Source organism: Cherax quadricarinatus, chromosome 27 (genome assembly GCF_038502225.1).
Source record: "Cherax quadricarinatus isolate ZL_2023a chromosome 27, ASM3850222v1, whole genome shotgun sequence".
In the NCBI taxonomy this organism is placed as follows: Eukaryota; Metazoa; Arthropoda; class Malacostraca; order Decapoda; family Parastacidae; genus Cherax; species Cherax quadricarinatus.
Window position 1 is genome coordinate 29105598 of NC_091318.1, and position 25322 is coordinate 29130919.

Here is a 25322-nt window from a genome sequence, read left to right on the forward strand (position 1 = left end):
TATTATCTTAGGGAATTACTAGGAATAAATTTAGTATTCATGGTTCTCACAAAAAAACAGCCAGTGTGCAAGACATGTGAAGATAAAACAAATAATTCTGTATATGTACAAATGTTAGTAATGTACATGTTTTAATGAAATGTGAAGTTTAGCCATCAAAAGTAAACAGTGTACACTATGCACATAGTACTGTAAATTATTATCCTTATATAACGTCAAGCCAGTGACCTTTCTTCCATGAATACCAAGATCTTGCTGTATGTATGTGTTTCATCAGGGTGGACATAAGTTTTGGAAAAAAAAAATAAAAAATCTTCTGGGCAGCCTGAAGAGTTTTAAAGAAATTAGCTCAAAGGTGATGGTAAATGTTATTGTAGCTAGACAAAAATCAACATAGGATATCTTAGAAAAATTGAGTACTGTACCACAAAGTATTATCTAGTAAATTAAAAAACATTTCACCCTAAAGTAACTTCCAAAAATTGGCCTGTTATAATCCTGACTGTCCTGGACAGATATTCCTGGGGTTAAGGGAACATTTTTCAACAGTTATTTGTGCATTATTTTAATGCTATCGATCTAAAAGATGCTATGATTTAAAGCTTCATGGCTAAACTTTACAAATAAATTTGTATCCTTTCTAAATTTGTTTGTATATATCCATATGCTTACATTCCAAGGTTCTTTGATGTTCTATTTCCACTATGCTATCAGTGTTGAATTGTTAAACGTATATATGAGTTATCCATTTTGGGTCTTCATTTTGCTGAAGTCAGAAGTATACTTTGTCTTTATTCTTTCATTTGGCCTTAGTCAACATTTGTGTGTCAGACTTTTCAAGAAATTTAATAGATGCTTTATATTACGGTAATTCAAAATGCTTAATAACTTGTTACTCAGTTTTACTTGCTGTATTGCTACTGAAACTTCTGCTGATAATTGCATTTTTTCTACAACACCTCACTTTGTAGGCTTCGTGTACGTGTCAGGCACACTAGCTTTTTTTTTTTTTTTTTTTCCTTCCCTCTCTTTCCCCTGCACCTGTCCACAATCCTTGCATACACTGTATCTGTACTATATGTACCCCATGTTGCCTTATAGTTCACTTGGGACTTCATAATTTATTGACCACTGTTTTCCAGTGCAGTGTACCTAATCACTCTACCTTCTTCATATCTCTGTTTTTGGGACTTTGCTTTGTGGCAAAATTATACTGGACTAATGATGATAAATTGAGATAAAAGAAAGTAATTGTGAAGGGGAAAAATGATTTTCCACGTATTGAAAATTTATATTACTTTTGTTTTTCAGGGTCTTTGAACCAGTTGGAAGAGCCAGTATCAGCCATTTTAAAGCTTCATCAGAAGGCTTTTATGGACTAATTCTTGAAAAACTTATTACTGAAGAATGTAAGTGATTAATGTCACTGTATGGCAAAATTAATTGTAATTTTTTTATGATTAGTAAGTGATGCACTTATGTAGCTGCACTTTTTTGTTGAATATTTTAAATGTAAGCATGTGCAGTTTAAGGCACTAGTGTAGTTTCCTACCTGTGTACAGTACACCAGGTACTCTTTCCTGCTAGACATTTAGTTAAGCCCACATTTTCACTTGTATTCTCACCCCTTTTCACATTGTTCCTCATCAAAGAAAAATGGAAGGGTCATTGAGGTGGTGTGGGCACTTAAAGAGCAAAATAGGATAGCTAAGTTATATAAATCTGGGGTGGAGGAAGGGGAGGTAAAAGAGGTTTATGGGGTATAGGTTTGAACATCCAATAGGCTTGTGCAAATGCATTCAGTCAGAATGAATGGAGGCAAAGTGTTTTTCATGAACTGACATGCTGTTGGAATATAGCTGGGTAACATGAAAGTATTCAGGGAAACTGGTTAACTGGACTTGAGTTCTGGAAATGGGAAGTATAATGCCTGTACTCTGAAGGGGAGGGGTGAGGATGTTAAAGTTTGGAAGGACATCTGATCTGTGATCTCAGCACACTTTTGGCAAGAAAGTGATTGTGTGAATGTTTCTCCCCTCTATTTTTGGGCCACAGTACCTCATTGGGAAATAGCTGTTTAAAAAAAAAAATTGGAGCTCTTAGTCAGTGAAATTGGATCTACCCTCCCCTGCCTTGAATTAAACCTAATTTCTTCTTATTTCCCAGGTGCTGTATGACCCCTGTGGGTTTAGCACTTCCTTTTGAACATAGTACTAATGGTAATTGTAACAAAAATAATTATAACTGGTTTCCACGACTGGTTGTATAAATAGTATGTTTGCACGTAACATCACAGGGTGAACAGCTGATACACTGCAGTCAAGCATGTGCCACTGATGTTTGGTTTACCTTTCCTTGTTAGTGACAAAACAATATACTGTTCTCTGTATTTGAAAAATAATATTTACATTAATAATAGTTAATAAAACTTTTTTACACACCCTCTCAAATTCATCCATTAACCTCGTAATTTGTTTTCACAATCCCCTAATAAATGAAGCAGATTTTTTAGGGCATTCTGAAGATAATTTACAAAGGTTGGTAGCTGAATTTGAGTGGGTATGTAAATGAAGGAAATTAAAAATGAATTTAGAAAAGAGCAAGGTGAGGAGGGTAACAAAAAGTGTAGGCAGTGATAGACTGAATATCAGATTGGGGGAAGAAGTATGGAAGAGGTGAATGTGTTTAGATATTTGGGAGTGGACATATCAGCAGCAAATGTCTATTAAAGATGAGGGGTGAAGGGGCAGGGAGAAAGGTGGGTGGTGTGTTGAAGTATTTATGGAAAGAAAGTTTATGGAAGCAGAAAAAACAAGGAACACCAGGAAAAAGTGGAACCAATACTTGTATAGGTTTGAGGCATTGGTTTTGAATGCTGCGTCAAAAAGGAGGCTACACACCCGAGATGCCACGTTTGAGAGCATTTTTTTTTCTTTCCTCCCATACACTGGCTGTCTTCCACCAAGGCAGGGTGACCTGAAAAGAAAAACTTTTTTTTTTTCGTTAGTGATTTATACAGGAGAAGAGGTTACTAGCCTCTTGCTCCCAGCATTTTAGTCTCCTCTGATGTTATGCATGGTTTATGAAGGAAGAATTCTTACCCATTTTTTCCCATGAGAGCAATGCGTGGTGTAAATATCACACACAATTTGCAGCCTAGAAATTAGGATGACCAAGGATGTAATTGAGTTCTGAGGAGGGGTTGAGGAATTGGTTTGGACATGCAGAGAGGATGGGAAGGAATAGGTTCACGAAGAGTGTGTATCAGTCTGGGGTGCATTGTGGGAGGGGGTGTTGTCTCAGGAATATTTGAAGGTAGAGAATATAAGAGGTTGGAGCATTAAACATGCTTGTGGAGTGTGAGCAGGGCAACTTTTATGAAGGGGATTCAGAGAAACTGCATAGCTAAGATTGAGCCCTGGAGAAATGGAAAGATGGTAACTGCACTCAGGAGGGTTGGGAATGTTGCAGTCAGATGGTAATCTTATTGTGATGTCTGCACACTTCTGGAAAGATAGTGATTGAAGGAATGTTGGTTAATGTGTGTTCCCCTTTGGGTCACCCTGCCTTGGCAGATGGCCAATGAGGTAAGAAGAAAAAAACTGTAGTTTGTGATTGTATTAGTGTAGATAGTTCTTACAAGTGTGAGCATGTTATAGTCCCTGTTTTTCGTGCATATACGTGTATATGTATGTACAGATGGCTGTCAAGTAAGACGATACGGTTTTGAAAATAGTGTCTAATCAAAAAACTGTCTAAAATGAGCTGGGTTATGTATGTCTGACCCTCCCTCTCCCCAGAATGGTAAATTTTTTAGATCTTGAAATTGTAAAAGATAAAATAGATAATGCAATTGTAGGTGGATGTAGTGACGTGCTAAATAACAAAAAAAGGCACAATACCGTGACTGGAACAGTACGCAAATAACCCACACATTGAAGAGAGTAGCTAGCGATGACGTTTTGGTTCGACTTGGACCATTTACATAGTCGCACATTGTGACTTGGTAAAAGGTCCAAGTCGGACCGAAACGTCGTCGTTAGCTCCTTCAATGTGCGGGTTATTTGTGTAGTGATGTGTTGTTTAATACAATACTTATGGCTACAAAGGTAACATAAATAATAAATTTTCACCTTAAATTCTGATGGATAGTGCATCCTGATTTTTAAGAGAAGCTGAGAGTATGGTGTGCCTCTACTGGGCTGAGATAGATTGTTGACACATTTCATTATGATGGGTGATGGATCAGATTGTTTTTCTGTTTTGTTCTACTTCAAGCTTGTTTGTATTTCTGACTGATTATTAAGCTTGTGTGTTGCCAAACAATTTTATTGAAAAGCATATTAATATAATTCGGTGTTACTAGTTTAACTAAGGCATGGACTTTCATGCTTCTGGAGGCCTATTAAGAGAAAAGTTTGACTTTGACCCCTTATGAATATAATTTGTGCATATCTATATGGCCTCATACATCAGCATATTACATTCAGACCTTGGGCTATTTTCAGTAAATTATAGAGAGAGAGTTATAAGAAATTTAATTATTTGTATGGGCTAGTTTTTCTCTGTACTAAATAATAATAAATTGTGTTTGTATATACGTACTAACAATATCTTTATGGCATAATATTTATAGGTTGGCTTTAACCCTTTCAGGGTCGACAGGCCCTCTCCTAGACTTGTTCTCAGGGTTGACAAATTTTCAAAAAAAAAAAAAAAAAATTAAGAAAAGATAGAGAATCTTTTCCCGATCATAATGACACCAAAAGTATGAAATTTGATGGAAAACTTACGAAATTATGCTCTCGCAAAGTTAGTGGTCTCGACGATGTTTACGCGTTGGTGATTTTGCCCACTTTGAGCCCTATTTTTGGCCAATTCCAGTGTACTAGTCGACAAAAATCATAACTATTTCACTAGAACTCCATTTTTTCTATCGAATGAGTAAAGAAACCACCCATTTACCGATTTCAACTATCCAATAAGGTGGTCAGAATTTAGCAATTTTGCCAATTTCACACAAATTTCAAAAGATGCCAATTTCCAAATAGGGTCCAGAATAAACAAGAAAGACATTCCTGGCACTAAAATAACATTTCCTCTGTTCATTAGTCATGTCCCCACGCCCTTCTTACGTTCTTTTGCTTTCCACTTCGAATTTTTATTCTCGCAAAAAATAGAAGATTTACTGTTACGCAGACTACAGCATTAGTGTAGAAATGGCATAAATAATATCAGCGCACTTGTGAAAGAATATTAGACTCGCCAGTTGATGTATATTGGACGTGTAGCATGATTTGTTTACTTTTGAACTTTGGCAAAAATCGAAGAGTTCTGCTACTTTGAGCTCAATTTCAAGGCACTTTTCATTGTAAAACCAATCAAAATTGTCCCAGTTTCTGTAATATGTCTTCCATTCTGTAAAATGAGACCAGGAAAACTAGAATACCATAATAAATAGCATACGAAAATAGTGCAAAGTCGCTGTTTTAAACCAAAAACACTGTCAAAGTTTTTTTTTTCTCATTACGCACTGTGTGCTGCAGGATTTTTTTTATACTGCGCACACTGACCACATAGACCCATTCTTTCATATGTAGGCCTACCAGCTTTCTCTCACTAGATTTGAGGGTGCTAGAATTTAGGCGTACTAGTACGTCAAAAACCCTGGTGCGTAAGCCATACTAGTATGTCAGAAACCCTGAAAGGGTTAATAATAACCCACAGTGGCTATTTGAAGAAAATGGAGTATTTTCCCGACAGCATGTTGGGGACCTTTATACGGTTTGCCATATGACTGCAATCAAACTATAGGAGTACATACAGTGGACCTCCACCTTACGATGGCATCACGTTACGTTAAATCCACCATACGATACATTTTAACGCAAAAATTTTGCCTCGCCTCACGCTAAAAAACTCACCTCACGCGATTCGTCTCGGGCGTCCCAAGTGTGGCGCTGCCCCGTGGGTGCCAGTGTTTACAAGCCAGCCAGTGCAGTTGCATCCACGCATACAATCGATGCATTTCATATTATCACAGCGTTTTTAGTGATTGTACCTGCAAAATAAGTCACCATGGGCCCCAAGAAAGCTTCTAGTGCCAACCGTGCAGTAAAAAAGGTGAAAATTACTATGGAAATGAAGAAAGAGATAATTGCTAAGTATGAAAGTGGAGTGCGTGTCTCGGAGCTGGCCAGGTTGTATTCCAAACCCCAATCAACCATCGCTACTATTGTGGCCAACAAAACGGCAATCAAGGAAGCTGTTTTTGCAAAAGGTGCAAGTTTGTTTTCGAAACGGAGATTGCAAGTACTCGAAGATGTTGAGAGACTGTTATTGGTGTGGATAAACAAAAAACAGATAGCAGGAGATACCATCTCTCAAGCAATCACGTGTAAAAAGGGTGGGAAATATGTACTATCGCACCATGGTCAGCTGCTGCTGCACCACGGTCAGCTGTTGCTGCACCACCGTCAGCTGCTGTTGCTGCACCACAGTCAGCTGCTGTTGCTGCACCACTGTCAGCTGCTGTTACTGCACCACCATCAGCTGCTGCTGCTGCACCACCGTCAGCTGTTTCTGACCAACATGACTCGTCCCAAACCTGTCCGTCCATCCTGAGCGCCTCAGCTTCCCTGCTGTCATTGTTTACAAGCCAGGGTGGCCGGTTGCATGCATACATTCGATACATTTTGTATTATGCCATTGTTTATAGTGCTTGTAACTGCTAAATAAGCCACGATGGACCCAAAGAAAGCTTCTAGTGCCAACCCTGTGGTAAAAAGGGTGAGAAACATGTACTATCATACCACGGTCAGCTGCTGCTGCACCACCGTCAACTGTTTCTGCACCACGGTCGGCTGTTGTTGCACCACAGTCAGCTGGTGCTGAACCACTGTGAGCTGCTGTTGCACCATGGTCAGCTGCTTCTGCACCACAGTCATCTGTTGCTGCACCACGGTCATCTGTTGCTGCACCACGGTCAGCTGTTGCTGCACCACGGTCGGCTGTTGCTGCACCACGGTCGGCTGTTGCTGCACCACAGTCAGCTGGTGCTGAACCACTGTGAGCTGCTGTTGCACCTTGGTCAGCTGCTTCTGCACCACAGTCATCTGTTGCTGCACCACGGTCATCTGTTGCTGCACCACGGTCGGCTGTTGCTGCACCACGGTCGGCTGTTGCTGCACCACGGTCGGCTGTTGCTGCACCACGGTCGGCTGTTGCTGCACCACGGTCGGCTGTTGCTGCACCACGGTCGGCTGTTGCTGCACCACGGTCGGCTGTTGCTGCACCACGGTCGGCTGTTGCTGCACCACGGTCGGCTGTTGCTGCACCACGGTCGGCTGTTGCTGCACCACGGTCGGCTGTTGCTGCACCACGGTCGGCTGTTGCTGCACCACGGTCGGCTGTTGCTGCACCACGGTCGGCTGTTGCTGCACCACGGTCGGCTGTTGCTGCACCACGGTCGGCTGTTGCTGCACCACGGTCGGCTGTTGCTGCACCACGGTCGGCTGTTGCTGCACCACGGTCGGCTGTTGCTGCACCACGGTCGGCTGTTGCTGCACCACGGTCGGCTGTTGCTGCACCACGGTCGGCTGTTGCTGCACCACGGTCGGCTGTTGCTGCACCACGGTCGGCTGTTGCTGCACCACTGTCGGCTGTTGCTGCACCACGGTCGGCTGTTGCTGCACCAGCCAGCTGTTGCTGAACCATGGTGAGCTGCTGTTGCACCACGATCAGCTGCTGCTGCACCAGTCATCTGCTGCTACACCACCGTCATCTGTTGCTGCACCACTGTCACCTGTTGCTGCACCATGGTCAGCTGGTCCTAGTGGCATTAAAAGAAGGGAAATAACTCCGGAAAAGGACGTGCTACCTAAAGTCCTAATGGAAGGGGATTCCCCTTCTAAACATTAACAACTTCCACACTCTGCCCTCCTCCCATCCCATCAGTCATCACCAGATCTTCAATAAAGGTAAGTGTCAGTTTGTGTGTATTAAAATTAATATTTCATGTGGTAAAAAAATTTTTTTTTTTCATACTTTGTGGTGTCTTGCACGGATTAATTTGATTTCCATTATTTCTTATAGGGAAAAATTAATTTACCTTACGATAATTTCGGCATACGATGAGCTCTTGGGAATGGATTAATATCATAAGGTGGGGGTCCACTGTATTTCAGTCTTGGAGAGAACAATTGCTGTAACATCATAAGTGACTTTTGGCACATCTTATTGGATTTTGTTAGCCAACCTTATTTTCCTTGCACTTGTGATTGTAGCACAATTGTATTCTTTGAATGCAAGATATTTTGATATGGTTCCCTTTACCCCTAGCTTCTCTCTACTGGCATGTTAAATGGTTTTATTGCATTTTGTACTCTGGTCCTCTATATTTGCTCCGTTTTTTCACAGCAATATACAGGTAACTGAAATTTGGCCTTGCTGAACATGCAGTTTCCTGTAAGTCTGCTGGAAAACAGATTACTGTACTGTCATTGGCCTTAAGGTTTCCCATGTCCTTATTGGCTACCACTTCTTTATAATTCTTATTGAGATTCTTAAAGATTGATAACAGAGCTAAGAGTCTAGCTCGAAACCCATTCTGGACTTTGTAAATGTTGCGGTTCCATGTGTTAAAGCAATCTCTAGAAACTGTTGACTGTGACCTGGAATTGCTGTCAGCGAAGATTTTTTTTTTTTTTTATAACCATATTCCTGCATATTGGTGGAGTAGTGCCATATAAGTAGCTTTTAAGGTTGGTGTTTGTGTAGAGTCTGGAAATACAAATTTTTATTTAAGTTATTTCCTCTCTTGCTATTATGCAGACATCTTCTAAAAAGCATTGTTGTACTGTTGTATATATTGAGAAAACTTGTACTTATTTATGGCAATTGCCAGCAAATGGAGGATTGAGCTTGTCATTCTGTCACTTCTTGCACTGAATTATCCCATAGGTTTAGCACCTCATGAAATGTAGTACAGTTCACTATACAGTACTATATTAGGCTTTCATTTTAATTAAGTTTTATCAGGTTGCTTGTTTTAGTTGCAAAATTCTGAATATCACCGCACACTACCAGTAGATAAACTTAGCCATTTAACATACAAGGCTCAAATTTAATATGCAGAATATAATTGGCACTACAGGGAAGCCTTGATATAAGTACAACACTGTTGAGCTTGAGACAATATATTGTTTCAAACCTGCATGCCACCTAAGAAGTAAAAAAAAAAAAAAAGTATGATTAGGCACCTTTATTCTAAATTGATGCTTTTTAACCAAAAAAAAAAAAATCTTGTGACAAAATAAAAATTGCTTAATGCTAGTAAAGTCTTCAAGAACATGGAAAAATTGTGAAATATTAATGTTTTTTCACCTAGAACCACAGTCTGTTTGTGGTCTTTTTTGCCAACCATGTTAAACGAGACTTGCCTGTACAATGTATACTGTACTACACTCGACACCAATGACCTTGTTGTTGCTGTATTAGAGGTATTATTAATAGAGCAAGGAGGAATAACACAGGAGCGAGGAAGAACCAGTTGTGAGTGTGGGGGACGTGCATGGGGCAGTGGGTTCAATGAAAGAAGGTAAAGCTGCTGGGATTGATGGGATTAAGATAGAAATGTTAAAAGCAGGTAGGGATATTGTTTTGGAGTGGTTAGTGCTTTTATTTAATAAATGTATGGAAGAGGGCAAGGTACCTAGGGATTGGCAGAGTATGCATACTTCCTTTGTATAAAGGCAAAGAGGACAGAAGAGTGTAAAAATTGTAGGGGAATAAGTCTGCTGAGTATACCTGGTAAAGTATGTGGTAGTTATTATTGAAAGAATTGAGAGTAAGACGGAGAGCAGGATAGCAGACGAACAAGGAGGCTTTAGGGAGGGTAGGGGGTGTGTAGACCAAGTGTTTGCAATGAAACATATAGGTGAATAGTATTTAAGTAAGGGTAAAGAGGTTTTTGTGACATTTATGGATTTGAAAAAGGCAACAATAGGGTGGATAGGGGAGGCAGTGTGGCAGATGTTGCAAATGTATCGAATAGGAGGCAGGTTATTGAAAGCAGTGAAGAGTCTTTACGAGGATAATGAGGCTCAGGTTAGAGTACGTAGGCGAGAGGGAGATTATTTCCCAGTAAGTAAAAGTAGGCTTTATACAGGGATGTGTGATGTCACCATGGTTGTTCAATATATTTATAGATGGAGTTGTAGGAGAAGTGAATGCTTGGGTGTTGGCAAGAGGTGTGAGGATAAAAGATAAAGAATCTAACACAAAGTGGGAGTTTTCACAGTTGCTCTTTGCTAATGACACTGTGCTTTTGGGAGATTCTGAAGAGAAGTTGCACAGGTTGGGTGATGAGTTTGGTATGGTATGTAAAAGAAGGAAATTAAAACGAATATAGGAAAGAGTAAGGTGATGATAAAAAAAAATTAGGTAACAGAAGATTGGATATCAGATTGGAGGGAGGGAGAGTACAGAGGAGGTGAGTGTATTCAAATATTTGGGAGTGGTCATGTCAGCAGATGAGTCTATGAAAGTTGAGGTGAATCATAGAATTGACGAGGGGAAAAAGGTGAGTGGTGCACTGAGGAGTCTGTGGAGACAAAGAACTTTATCCGTGAAAGCAAAGAGGGGAATGTATGAGAGTGTAGTTACACCAATGCTTTTGTATGGGTGTGAGGCATTGGTGGTGAATGTTGCAATAAGGAGAAGGCTGGAGGTAGTGGAGATGTCATGTCTGAGGGCAATATGTAGTGTGAATATAGTGCAGAGACTCCATAGTTTGGAGATTAGGAGGTGGTGTGGGATTACCAAAACTACTATTCAGCTATTCAGGGAGTTGAGGAAGGGTTATTGAGATGGTTTGGACATGTAGGGAGGATGAACAAAATAGAATGACTTCGAGAGTGTATAAATCTGTAGTGGAGGGAAGGCGGGGTAGGGGTCGGCCTAGGAAATGTTGGAGGGAGGGGATAAAGGAGGTTATGTGTGCGAGGGGCTTGGGCTTCCAGCAAGTGTATGTGAGTGTGCTAGATAGCAAATGGAGACAAGTGATTATTAAGACTTGACGTGCTCCTGGAATGTAAGCAAGGTAACATTTATGAAGGGATTCGGGGAAACTGGCAGGCTGGACTTGATTCTTGGAGATGGGAAGTACAGTGCCAGCACTCTGAAGGTGGGGTGTTAATTTTTCAGTTTTATAACTAGTGTAAGCATGCCTCTGGCAAGACAGTGATGGAGTGAATGATGATGGTTTTTCTTTTTCAGGCCACCCTTCCTTGGTAGGAAACGGCCGATGTGTTAATAAAAATAAATAAAAATTAATTAATATACTATAGTATTTAATTTTTTCCCCCCTCTCTCCAGTCTCAGATTCTCTACTTGTTGGTCTCCCAAAGGATCATAAATATTAAGAAAATGGCCAGAGAACTTAAAGACAGTGCTTCATCAAGTAGTATGGTTGAATTGGATCCTAAGTTCCTGAAAGAGCTTGAAGAAGAATTCAAGGACCGCTATACAGACAATGACAAAAGCTTCATGGAGGTACATTGTTACCTTGCTTTCTTATAATGATTTCCCTCTATGCTCTTCAATAATAATTGAAGCCATAAACAAATGTGCCTGAAATACTGGTTCTGGCTCAGTTTCAAGCATCCACTACACAGCTTTTTAAGGCGGTGGTTGTCTCCTACCTAACAGTAGCCATCCAGTGCATTTTGTAGCATGTAAGTACTGTATCTTTGTAACTACAGAAGCAGACCTAAGCCCATAGTGTCCCATCTTCAGTAGGTAGTTTGCCATAGAATTTTATAAAGTTTCCAGTGGTAGTAGCACAATCTACTCCCTCTGTTTCCATTTCAGAAATCTACTACTATTGAAAAAATATTTTCTAGTAATCTTCCAGACCTTTTTCTGGCACTAAAAAAAAAAATTCTTTTTATCCAATGATCTGATTCAACTTCAGATTTAACATGCTGTTATATGGTATCTTGGAGAAAAATTCGTTATTGGGATGCACAGGTTCCCTTAGGTAAATTTTATAGACCAAGAAGTGATTTTGGCTTCATGCAATACTCTGAGAATACTTCAGATTGGCTTTAATTTTTTACCACAAGTGTATCATGTGTAGGAGGTTCAGACTGATATTGTACTATGTAGGTGCTAGTTTTCAATATTTTACTTGAATTCAACCCCTCTGCTACCTTTGTCTGGTAGTTCCTAGAAGGCATGCTAAAACCAACTTCTTTAAAAATCAGCAATTTTTCCTTACAAGGGTAGGTAGAGAATCTAAAAATATGTATCTTAAAGGAAAACTGAAAAAGATTAAAAACTCGCGTAAGTTTCACAAATTTTGTATGAGCTTAAGTGTTATCTTTGTGCTACTCTGTTAGAGTTGATTGTACAGGTTGTTTGTTCCTAGGTTTTCATACAATAACCTGAGAATGGTACTCCTTATTGGCTTCAAACTTTTAGCATATTTTAAAGTATCATAAGAGTGTAGTGTAAAGGCATCTGTGGAAGCACAGAAGTTTATCTGTGGAGGCAAACAGAGGAATGTACAGTACCAGAGTATAAGCCCAACACATCTTTTTGTGTGCGAGGCATGATTTTTAAACATTACAGTAAAGAGGATGCTGGAAACAGTGGAGATATGTTTGAGAAAAATTGTGTGATATGAATATTATGCTTCAAATTAGGAATACGGAAATTAGAAGACAGCATTTTTATGAAAAGTATAGCTCTGAGGGTGGAGGAGGGGTAGTTGGTCATATTTGAAAAGATGGATCTGAAGTTGATGACAGAGGGCGTATAAATCCGGAGTGGAAGGAAAGAGGGGTAAAGGTCATGCCAAGACAAGTTGGAGGCCAGTTTGCTGGACACGAGTCCTGAAAGTGGTAAGTACAGTGTCTGCACTCTAAAGGAGGGCTGGTGATATTGCAGTTCTAAGTCATTTGAATCTTGATGTCTGTGTTCTTCTGGCAAGACATCTATTATAAATGATGGTAAATGCAAGTGATGTCTGTGTCCGTTGTACTAGTACCCACAATTTTTCATACCTTCAGATCTGCCACCTGTCAATATATTTAACCTTAGCACAACTCCTTGAGTTGTCTTCAGTCTCTTCATTTTATTTATTTTTTTTTTTTAACAAGTCGGCCATCTCCCACCGAGGCAGGGTGACCCAAAAAGAAAATACTTTCATCATCATTCAACACATTCACCTCACTCACACATAATCACTGTTTTTGTACATAGCACTAGAAGACCAAAATATTAAAAAATTGGAATAAAAGCAATTATACCGTGTGTGTGTTTGTTTGTTTTCAATATGTTGGCTGTCTCCCACTGAGGCAGGGTGATACCCCCCCCCCCCAAAAAAAAAAAAAAAAAAAAGACATTCACCATCATTAACATATAATCACTGTCTTTGCAGAGGTGCCCAGATATGACAGTTTATATGTCACTCCAAACAGCCAATATCCCAAACCCCTCCTTTAAAGTGCAGGCATTATACTTCCCACCTCCAGCTAACCAGTTTCCCTGAATCCCTTCACTAAATATTACCCTGCTCACACTCCAACAGCTCATCAGGTCCCAAAAACCATTCATCTCCATTCATTCCTATCTAACATGCTCACACATACATGCTGGATTATCCAGGCCCCTTGCACACAAAACCTCTTATCCCCTCCATCCTTTCCAAGGATGACCCCAACCCCTCCTCCCCTACACTACAGATTTATACACCCTCCAAGTCATCCTATTTTGCTCTATCTGCTCTAGATGACTAAATTGCCTCAACAACCCCTCTTCAGCCATCTGAATAATACTTTTTGTAACTCCATACCTAATTTCCACACTATGAATTCTCTCCATATATTTATGGGGTAGGGGTCATCCTCAAAAAGGTTGAAGGGAGGGAGTAATGGAGGTTTTGTGGGCGAGGGCCTTGGACTTTCAGCAAGCGTGCATGCACGTGTGTGCGTGCATGTGTGCGTGCGTGTGCGTGCATGCGTGTGCATGCGTGTGCGTGTGTGCGTGTGCGTGTGTGCGTGTGTGTGCGTGTGTGTGCGTGTGTGTGCGTGTGCGTGTGTGTGCGTGTGTGTGCGTGTGTGTGCGTGTGTGCGCGTGTGTGCGCGTGTGTGCGTGTGTGTGCGTGTGTGTGCGTGTGTGCGCGTGTGTGCGCGTGTGTGCGCGTGTGTGCGCGTGTGTGCGCATGTGTGCGCGTGTGTGCGTGTGTGCGTGTGTGTGCGTGTGTGTGTGTGTGTGTGTGTGTGTGTGTGTTAGGAGTGAATGGAGACGAATGGTTTTTGGGACCTGACGAGCTGTTGGAGTGTGAGCAGGGTAATATTTAGTGTAGGGATTCAGGGAAACTGGTTATTTTTATATAGCTGGACTTGAGTACTGGAAATGGGAAGTACAGTACCTGCACTTTAAAGGAAGGGTTTGGGATATTGGCAGTTTGGAGGGATATGTTATACTATATCTTTATACAGTGGACCCCACGTTTTGTCGGCCACGACTTTCGTGAAATCCGACTTTCGGCAAGTTTTTTGGCCAAAATTTAGCTTCACAGTTTGTGATTGTACTCGTGATTTGGCGACTGTCTGGTACGCGTCCGCCGTCAGCACACACACAAAGCCAGTCTCCCACACCATTCACACTCTGTGTGCCATTGTTTACCAGTGAGTGACATCACCCTACGGGTTCATATGATACATTTCATAATAATCGATTGTTTTTTGTGTTTACAACTGCTAAATAAGCCACCATGGGCCAAAAGAAAGCTCCTAGTGCCAGCCCATTGGTAAAGAAGGAAAGAAACGATAGAATTCAAAGAAAAAACTCGTACCAAAGTGGAGGAGGAAGCGAGAGGGGAGAATGTGCCTTCTTCAGTGATTCTATGATACGTAAGATACTAAAGCAGCAGGTATCGATAAAGGCTATAGTGCCAGCCAGCGATAAGGTATAGAATTAGCAGTGTAGCAATTAAGTTAAGTGATTAAGCGATAGAAAAACGACATGAAAGTATCTCTTCAATGTTGTTGGATGTGTATAGGGCTGCTGAACATGTGCCGCTTTGCTATCTTCCACCACCCTAAACTTCTGCCAGCATCTCCTCCATCAAACTAACTAATTAAACTAACATCTCCTCCAAGGTAAGTGTAAATATAAAAGCGTAAGTATAAAAGAACGGCAGTGGAAATAAGTCACTGACTTTTTTGGGTTATCCTAGGTACTTTACACATACGCTGCTATGTATGATAATCTGTGTAACTGTATTTGTGTATAGTACCCGAATAAACTTACTTATTTGTAAATTAAAATGTAAATATTTCTTATAAATTACATATATTGGTTAAGTGTGAATAGTTGGTGGCTTGTGCTGCCGCCGCCACCACCACCACTAACATGTATGGCTTCTCTCAGTGGCCCCTATGAACCCAGCAACAACACTTCCACCACTTACTCCTCTCATACATTATGACATTTTATTCATTCTAGAGTATATATCATGGTTCTATGTTATTAATATTGTTTATGTCATATTAGATGAATTGTGATAGATAAATAAGCCGTAGAGATGATGATAGCGTCATATTGAAGCATAATAAACTTGCCTCCCTCCCTCCTACCTGTCTTCCATATACCAACAAGTCAGTAAAGGTAAGTGTGATGTTAAATGTTCATTTATCCATTTCATTAGTGCTTTATATTTATTTGTCATTGTTTTCTGTATGTAAATCTATATTTAATCTTTAAAAAATTATTTTTTGTTAATACTTTTGGGTGTCGGAAACGGAGTAATTGGATTTACATTATTCCTTGTGGGGAAAATGGATTCGCCAATCGTGAATTTCACCATTAGGCTGACTCTCTGGAATAGATTAATCACAAAACTCAGGAGTCCACTGTACATTCTTTTAAACTGTTGTATCTGGGCACCTTTGCAAAAACAGTTGATTATGTATGAGTGAGGTGAAGGTGTTGAATGATGATGAAAGTATTTTCTTTTTGGGGATTTTTTCTTTTTGGGTCACCCTGCCTCGGTGGGAGACAGCCGACTTGTTAACAAAAAAAAAAAAAAATGCCCTTAGACACAACATCTCCACTGCTTCCAGTCTCCTTGCTGCAGCATTCACAACCGATGCATCACACCCATATAAGATTGTTCGTATCACTATACTCTTGTACATTCCCTATTTTCCTCCATGGATAACGTTTTTTGTCTCCACAAATACCTCGGTGCACCACTCGCCTTTTTTTCTTATCAGTTCTATGGTTAATCTCATCCTTCATAAACCCATCTGCTGATAAATCTACTCCCAAATATCTGAACACATTCACTTCCATAATCCCTCCCTCCAGTGTGTTATCCAGTTTTTCTTTACATAACTCGTTTGTTACCTTTGTCACTTTACTCTTATCTATGTTCACTTTCAACTTTATTTACACACCCTCCCAAACTTGTCCACTAACCTTTGCAACTTCTCTTTAGAATTCCCATAAGCACAGTATCATCAGCAAAAAGTAATTTTTTAACATTTATGTAAATACCTTCATTGAAATAACTACTGCCATTATTTTTCATGAAATTGGCATTATTAACCCTTTCGGGGTGGGTCCTGTTGTACTACGGTTTTGAAGTGCGGGGTCAGGCCTGTAGCACTACGCCATAAGCTCAGCTCACTTGGGTAAATTGTGAGCAGTAAATTTATGCTTAGATATAAGGGAATGAGTCTATGCAGTATGTATGCACCATATAAAAAAATCCTTCAGCAAGCAGTGCTTAATGGGGAAAAAACTGTAACCATGTTTTTGGTTTAAAACGACAATTTTGCAGTGTATTTTCGAATGATTTATATGGTTATTTTCTAGGTTTCTTGATCTCGTGGAGAGGCACCCTGTTCCTCTCTGTGAGCAGTGTCAAGTTCCAGTATCAATTAGCCACATTCTATTAGACTGCCCTCTCTATCAACGAGCACACAGAATTTACCTCCAACGTCGTCTCCGCTCTACTACTCTCTCTTTACCTTCCCTTCTTGCTGATGGACCCTCCTTTAATCCTGACTCTCTCATTGACTTTTTGACAACGACTGATTTACTCCACAAACTCTGATGATGATACCTTATGCATTCCCCTCAGCTCTTTCTACCTCAATCTCTTGCTGCCCTCTACCCTTTCACCATCCACTACCCCGCTGTTCTCCGTAACCTATTACTCCCTTATCTCCCTTTTGCCACCTGATACCCTCGCTTCCTTCCTGCCCTGCAGCGCTGTATAGCCCTTGTGGTTTAGCGCTTCTTTTTGATAATAATAATAATCTTGATCTCATTGGTAGAATGGCAGATATATTACAGAAATAGAAATGATTTTGATTGGTTTAAGGACTGAAAGTGGTTTGAAATTGAGCTCAGTATAGCAAAAGTGTTCGATTTTTGCCGATATTCCAGATTACAGAAATTACGTCACTCACCCAAAACGTGTCCAACTGGTAGGTCTAATACATGTCCACAAATACGCTGACATTATATATACAATTATTACAATAATGCAGTAGTCTGCATAACAGTAAATCTTCTATTTTTTGTGTGAATAAAAGTCCAAAATGGAAAGCAAGCATAACATAGGAGAGGCCTGGGGACATAACTAATGAACGGAGGAATTTTTTTTTTTCCCCAGGAATATCTACATTGTAGTATGGGCAGGGATTTGAACTCATAGCTAGTGAGTCATAAAACTCCAGACCGGCTTGTTCGCCACTGACCCAGTTGGCCCATTGTTTATTCTGGACCCTGTTTTTTAATTGTCTGTTGTTGAATTTTGTGTGAAATTGGCTAAATTACTGATTACTTATTGGGTATTCAAATAGGTAAATGGGTGGTTTCTTGTACTCATGCGATAGAATAGAAGGAATACTAGCAAAATAGGTATGAGTTTGGTTGATGGGAACAGTGGAATTTTGGTCAAAAATAGGGTTCAAAGTGGGCGAAATCACCAATGCATAAATAACGCTGAGACCACTAAATTTGCCAGAGCATAATTCCGTAAGTTTTCCATCAAATTTTCTACTTTTGGTTACATTACCTGTAGAAAAAGATGCTCTATCATTTCATGAGAATTTTTTTTTATTTTATTATTCTACCCTGAGAGCAATTCTCAGATCAGAGTTCCAAACCTGAAAGGGCTAATAATATAATTCTTAACATCCACTTTTACATAGATGTGAGGCATGGGTTTTGAATGCTGTGGTGAAAAGGAGGCTAGATGCAGTGGAGATGTCATGTTTCAAGGCAAAATGTGGTGCGAGTATCATACAGAACTTTTGGAGTGTATAAATTAAAATTTTAGGTGATAAGGGGTAACCAAGGGTATAATTCCGAGCTGAGGAGGGGTCGTTGAGGTGGTTTGGGCATGTGGATAGGCAGAGATAGGTTGAGGGTGTTTAAGTCTGGGGCGGAAGGGAAAAGGGTTGTCCCAGGAATGGTTGGAGGGATGGGGTACAAGAGGCTTTTGGGTTTAGGGGCTTTAGCATCCAGTAGGCTTGTGTGGGCAGACTTGTGTCTTGGAGATGTGAAGAGCAGTGTGTGGACGTTGAAGGAGGGATGATGTTGCAGTCAGAGGGTTAATATGATTGTGATGTTAGCACATTTCTGAAAAGATGGCAGTTGAGTGAATGTTGGTGAATGTGTTTTCTTTGGGTCATCCTGCCTTGATGGGAGTTGGCCATTGAGTGACATTGATGTTTATCAGGTTTTGAATAATGTGAAACACTGTATAATACATTGTTTACAAAACTGCAATTACACCTGTTTTTTAATTTCCTTATATGAATACCTGTGTATTCTATTTTTTGCAAATAAAATACATGTACTGTACAGAATACTTAAATGCATTATATTTTTTGATGTGCTGAGATTGTACACTGTGATATGGCAGGATAAGGGAGGTTAGGCTAACTGGTTATCAATTTTCAGCTAAACAGCTTTTTATAAGATTGCTGCATTAGTCACTCACATTGATCTAAAGATTTAAACTCTCATTATAGGGCTTGAACATTAAATGCTGCCTTTAGTACTTTGTATAAAGCTGCCATTTTTTTGCTGTTGCACCTTTATAACTACACCCATTGTTTTCTTGTATTTCAATCTATACTGCACCCCTAATTTTGAACACATCAAGTTTAGTTCATTGCTGGTTGTTAACTTTCCTTTACTTTACTGTATCAAGCACTTTTCTGCCTATTTTGTGTTTTAATGACGATTGACACCCTTATAGGTGATATTTATCTGCTAATACATTTCGAATCTGTTATTAAAATTTTTTTAATGGTGTGAAGATGCTCTGCATCTGCGAATGTCATCTTACACATTTGTTTACCTAGTTTTTTATGTTTTTCTATTGAAATTTTCATATTCTGGCATTTTTTTTATAGGTTTGAAGAATTCCTCAGTTAAATGACAATATTTCAGTTTACATTACGTATAAAATTAACTGATACGTTTTCACCCTGCCTCGGTGGTAAACGGCCAATGTGTTAAAATAAAGTCACTTGTATAATTATCAGCAGAACTGTTAACTATCGGTGTTGATTCCTTGAAAAGTGAATTTCATTATCTCTTCCATTCACTTGATCCCCTGTTTTCTTCAACTGAATCTCTCCTAGGGTGTGGAGTTTAACCCTTTCGCTGTTGGTGCCGAGTACTATGGCTTACAAGCCAGTGTTGGTGCCATAGTACTACGCCAAAATTGTAGCAGCTTCAGATCTAGCGGGAGAAAGCTGGTAGACCTACATATGAGAGAATGGGTCCGAGTGGTCAGTGTACGCAGTACAAAAAAATCCTGCAGCATGCAGTGCATAATGAGGAAAAAAAACTCCGACCATGTTATTGGTTTAAAACACTGATTTTGCAATGTATTTTCGTATGGTATTTACAGTCGTATTCTCGTTTTCTTGATCTCATTTGATAGACTGAAAGCTATATTACAGAAATACAGGTCTCCCTCAACATTCGCGAGGGCTAGGGGATCAAGAGCCTCGCGAATGTTGAAAAACCGTGAATGTTTGGTGCCCCAATATATTGTAGGGAAATATATTACAATACTGCTTCCTTAACTTGTTGAACCATGAATAATCATAAAATACATGAAAACGTCGTAAATTGTACTAAATATATACATGTTATGCTTTAATAACGTATGTTATTTAATAACATGTATGTTAATAACATGTATGTTATTAAATACCACAGACTCCACCACTGCGAGTCCCTACTACCCTCCCTCCGATCCCTGCAACTGGCAGCCAGCCCTCCCACCACTCAGTGTGGTGAGTGTTTTGTTTGTTCATTATTTGCTATTAAACTACAAAATAAATAATGTAAACCCATTCATGACTGCATATTGGAATGGCTATTAGGAAAGGTATTAGACGGTGACATCATGTGTTTACTCTTGAACACAGCAAAGAATCGAACATTTCTGCTATTGCTAATAATAGTAATAATAATAATAATAATTACGATATAATTGAAGAAGGAAATTGTACAAAAATACGAGGGAGTGGTTGACACATCATCAGTGTGACTTTGTTTATGCTGGAGTGAACATTAGTCTCCCTGCTCTTCCAAACATTTCACAATAATTCAGCGGTTGAGGCAGTGGTATTTAATAACATATATGTTATAAATAATAATAGTACATATTATTAATAACAATAGTACATATTATTAATAATATGTATTATTATTAACATGTATGTTATTAAATACCATTGCCTCAATCACTGCCTCTACCACTACAGTCACACTCAATCTACAAGCACCAAACACAATGAATTATTGTGAAATGTTTGGAAGAGCAGGGAGACTAATGTTCACTCCAGCATAAACAAAGTCACACTGACGATGTGTCAACCACTCCCTCGTATTTTTGTACAATTTCCTTCTTCAGTTATATCATATTTATTATTATTATTATTACTATTGTTATTATTAGCTGTAGCAGAAATGTTTAATTCTTTGCAGTGTTCAAGAGTAAACACATGATGTCACCGTCTAATACCTGTCTGAATAGCCATTCCAATATGCAGTCATGAATGGGTTTACATTATTTATTCTGTAGTTTAATAGCAAATAATGAACAAACAAAACACTCACCACACTGAGTGGTGGGAGGGCTGGCTGCCAGTTGCGGGGGTCGGAGGGAGGGTAGTAGGGACTCGCGGGTGGCGGGAAACTTAAATATGATTTGGCGGTTGGGAATTTGGTGGCTGGGAATTTGGCGGTTGGGAATTCGCGAATGTGTGAAACCCGTGAAAGTTGAAAACGTGAATGTTGAGGGAGACCTGTAGAGATGATGTTGAACGGTTTTCGGAATAAAAGTACCTTGAAATTGAGCTCAGAGTAGTGGAAATGTTCGATTTTTGCTGATGTTTAAGAGTAAACAAATTACACCATGCATCCAATACACGTCAACTGGTGAGTCTTATATTCTTTCACAAATGTGCTGATATTATTTATGCCATTTTTACAATAATACAGTAGTCTACATAACAATAAATCTTCTATTTTGTGTGAATATAAATTCAAAATGGAAAGCAAGCATAATATAAAAGGGGCCTGGAGACATGACTAATGAACAGAGAAAATGTTATTTTAGTGCTAGGAATGTCTGCATTGTTTATTCTGGCCCCTATTTTGAAATTGGCCTTACTTGAATTATGTATGAAATTGGCCAAATTACAATTTCTGATCACTTTATTGGGTAGTTGAAATCAGTAAATGAGTGGTTTCTTGTACTCAATCGATAGAACAAATGGAGTTCTAGTGAAATAGTTATGAGCTTGGGCAACTGGAATGATTGAATTGGCTGAAAATAAGGCTCAAAGTGGGCAAAATCGCTGATGCGTCAATATCCCCGAGACTGCTAACTTTGTGAGAGCGTAATTCCCTAAGTTTTCCATCAAATTTCGTACTTCTGGTGTCATTATCATTGGGAAGATTCTCTATCATTTCATAAGATTTTTTTTTTTTCATTGACAGCAAGTTTGTGAGCAAGGGTCTTGACAGTGAAAAGGTTAACATCTTACTTTACCCATCACCCTATCTGTTTTCATAGCCAAGACAGTGTGTCAAATTTGAGGATACTTTCTTGCATGCTTCCGAGTTCTTGATTTTCTAATTGTCTTATAAATTTTAAAATCATCCATAAAGTTCAAGTTTCAGAAGCATTTTTGTTCCCCTGTTTCTAAATTATTTTTTAATTTTTATATTTCCATTGTTGCAGTCACTCAGTCATGGCATGAGCTACAGTCTTAGTTTTTGTCATATTGGTTAGATATTCATCTGGCTTTTCTTCATATTTCAAGGCATTTCTTACATTGGCTAAACCGTCTTGTATTGATTGCTGTAATTCCTGAAATTTTATTTTTTCAGTTCCTCCAGCTAATTTATTTAATCTGCATGTCCTATCATTTTGCTAACGAGTCCCAAGGTCATTGTATTCTCAGTGGTAAAAGTGGGTTAGTTTCCTGTTTTTACTTCACTGGTAAGACTTGAGAGTTTTTGGGAGCCATCTGAGAGCCTGCCCCAAATCTTACGTGACTGTATCTTATAAAACAGGTCCTATCTGTTGGACACATTGTATATTTGTTGCCCTTGTATTTAAAATATGTATCAAATCTTAATTTATAATTTAATATTCTTGGTACTGTCTTTGTTTTCAAACAGTTGTACCTCCCACTGACACCATTATTATATCCCTTGGTTTAATTTAAACCTTGTAGCCTTTATATACAGTAAATCAAACCATTGAATCAATTATGAGAACAAATGCTAAAATATAAAAAATATATAAATATTCTAACACCCTATTAAAATACCTAGATTATATTTAAGTATTGTTTTGAGAGCTATTTGATTGAATTTCTTGAAACAAATTAGGAAATGTTTTGTTAGTAAAATGTCAGATTTCGATTATTTTTATTAATTTTTTTTATCTCCCAATCTAGCACCGCAGAAAACCACTACCAAACCCACCAATTATGCCAGCAGAGAGAGGTGACCGTGGCAGATTTCGAGGAGGTTTCCGAGGAAGAAGTACAGGTGGCTATCAAAGCGACAGACGAGGAGGTTATGGCAGTGACAGTAAATACAACCGGGATAACAACAGGGATTCTGGAGGTGAAAGAAGGGACCATGGAGGTTTTAAGAGAGATTATGAGGGCTCAAGGAAGGATTATGGCAGTGATAAGAGGAGCTATGATGGTGAAAGGAGGGGCTTTGGCGAAAGAAGAGGTTTTGGTGGTGATAGAAGAGGCTTTGGAGGTGACAGAAGGGGTTTTGGTGATAGAAGGGGATTCGGAGGTGACAGAAGAGGCTTTGGTGATAGAAGGGGTTTTGGTGGTGAGAGAAGGGATTTTGGTGGTGATAGAAGGGACTTCAGTGGCGATAGACGAGATTTTGGTGGTGACAAAAGGGACTTCGGTGGAGACAAAAGGTCTTTTGGTGGTGAAAAAAGAGAGTATGGTGGAGACAATAGGGAATATGGGGGTGACAGAAGGGAATATGATTCTGAAAGGAAGGATTATGGTGGAGACAGAAAAGAATATGGTGACAGGAAGGAATACACCGGAGACAGGAAGGAATACACTGGAGATAGGAAGGAATACACTGGTGAGAGGAAGGATTATGGTAATGACAGGAGGGATCATGGTGATGAGAGAAAGGATTATAATGGTGATAGAAAAGGTTTTAGTGGTGATAGGAGGGATTTTGGAGATAGCAATAGGAGTCAGAGCCATCATCAACCATGCACCTCCTCCTATGGAAATAGTAGCGGACGGGATAACAATTACTAGTTAATAGTGGTTATCCCTCGTGTATTAAGGATGGCAGTCTGTGATGCCAACTAGGCAGAGAATTTGCTTAATAAGTACAAGTTCTGGCAACACAACCATCATCCACAATTAGTGACCTGGAGGACTGGTGTTGAGGAATAGCCTAGAAAGACTGGGTAGTTGGTCAGTTATGTTGGCTATTCATTACCCTTATAAGTCACTCCCGTTTACACCAAAGTCTCTAATTACTGCTGGCAGGACATGGGTTAATGCAGTAAAGGAACATTACTAGTGTTCCATCATGTCTGGGAATCGAACCTGGAATCTCATTTGCCAAGCAGGTGTGCTGTCCAATACACCATGGGATATCTAGCTATTACTAATTAATAATAAGATGCCTGTAACATGTATGCCCTTTCTTGCATTCATAGGGGTTGTGTGTGTGTGTGTGCAGAATCATCTCCAACATTTCATTTGTTGATTTCATACCTTTAGAGTATCAGCAACTCAGAACTAATGTTTATGGTATTTGCTGATGAATAATTGCATGTTGGTTGACTTCCACAGATGTTAAATAGTCACCATGTGTTTAAGATTAAGACAAAAAAAAAAGGGATGCATCATCAGTAATGTGCAAGAGAGAATTAGAAGTAGAGAAACATGAAAAGATAAAAGGAAAAATAGTGTAAATGGTAAAGCTGAAAATTTTGAATTTTAAGAATGTTTGTTAGAATAAGTGGTGCTGTAGTGACAGTGTCCAAGGAATCCTATATATGGATGGTGGTATCATTTTTTTTGTTACATAAAAAAAGGTCTTATCAAGGGGGAGGGGGGTTAGTTTTTTTATTATTTGATTGCATTAAAAAGTAGAATGTTGCTTTGTTCAATAAATGTGATAGCAAGGTTTAAACAGTAGCATCTGCCTGCTTGATGCTGCAATGATGTACTTTATGGCAGTAATTTGTTATTCAGTTTTATTATTTTTATTGCAGCAAGGGGCTATATGCATGCTTTGAGGAAATGCATCTGATATTTTGTGTTGTGAATGTTGAAAGTATACATGTTTATGTTGACTGAAGGAATCCATGCTCATTTGGTTATTGATACAGGATTAAATACTGTGTAAAGGAGCAGGAACTTTGTTAAGTTCTTGCCTTGTTTTTCATGGCAAAGTGTCTTTATTTTTACAGTGACATTGACATAAATAACAGTTTGACTACTACTGTATCTTTAAATTATCTGAAAACTAAATTGCAATATTTTTCCAAATATGTTTTCTTTTTAACCTTTTTGATCTGTTTCTCCAGTGGCATTGCTTAGCTATACTCAGTGATATAATCTGGATAAAGGTGCAATTATCAAGTTTTATACTTCTTTACCCCCTTTCCTGCAGCACTGTATGACCCTTTTGGGTTTAGTGCTTAATTTGATATTATTACTATTATGTCTTTTACCATAAATGTTTGTATT

At 39.2% G+C, this 25322-nt stretch overlaps 1 protein-coding gene across 1 annotated transcript in view; it reads left to right on the forward strand.

Annotated features, from left to right (window-relative positions):
- LOC128691159 (uncharacterized) overlaps positions 1 to 25121 on the forward strand; it is a 42231-nt gene extending 17110 nt beyond the window's left edge. The window contains exons 4-5 of the mRNA XM_070089199.1: positions 1312 to 1409; positions 23025 to 25121. Coding sequence (XP_069945300.1) covers positions 1312 to 1409; positions 23025 to 23077 — 151 coding nt within the window. The 3' untranslated portion in view covers positions 23078 to 25121. The remainder of the gene's footprint in view (positions 1 to 1311; positions 1410 to 23024) is intronic.
- Positions 25122 to 25322: the final 201 nt, after the last annotated feature.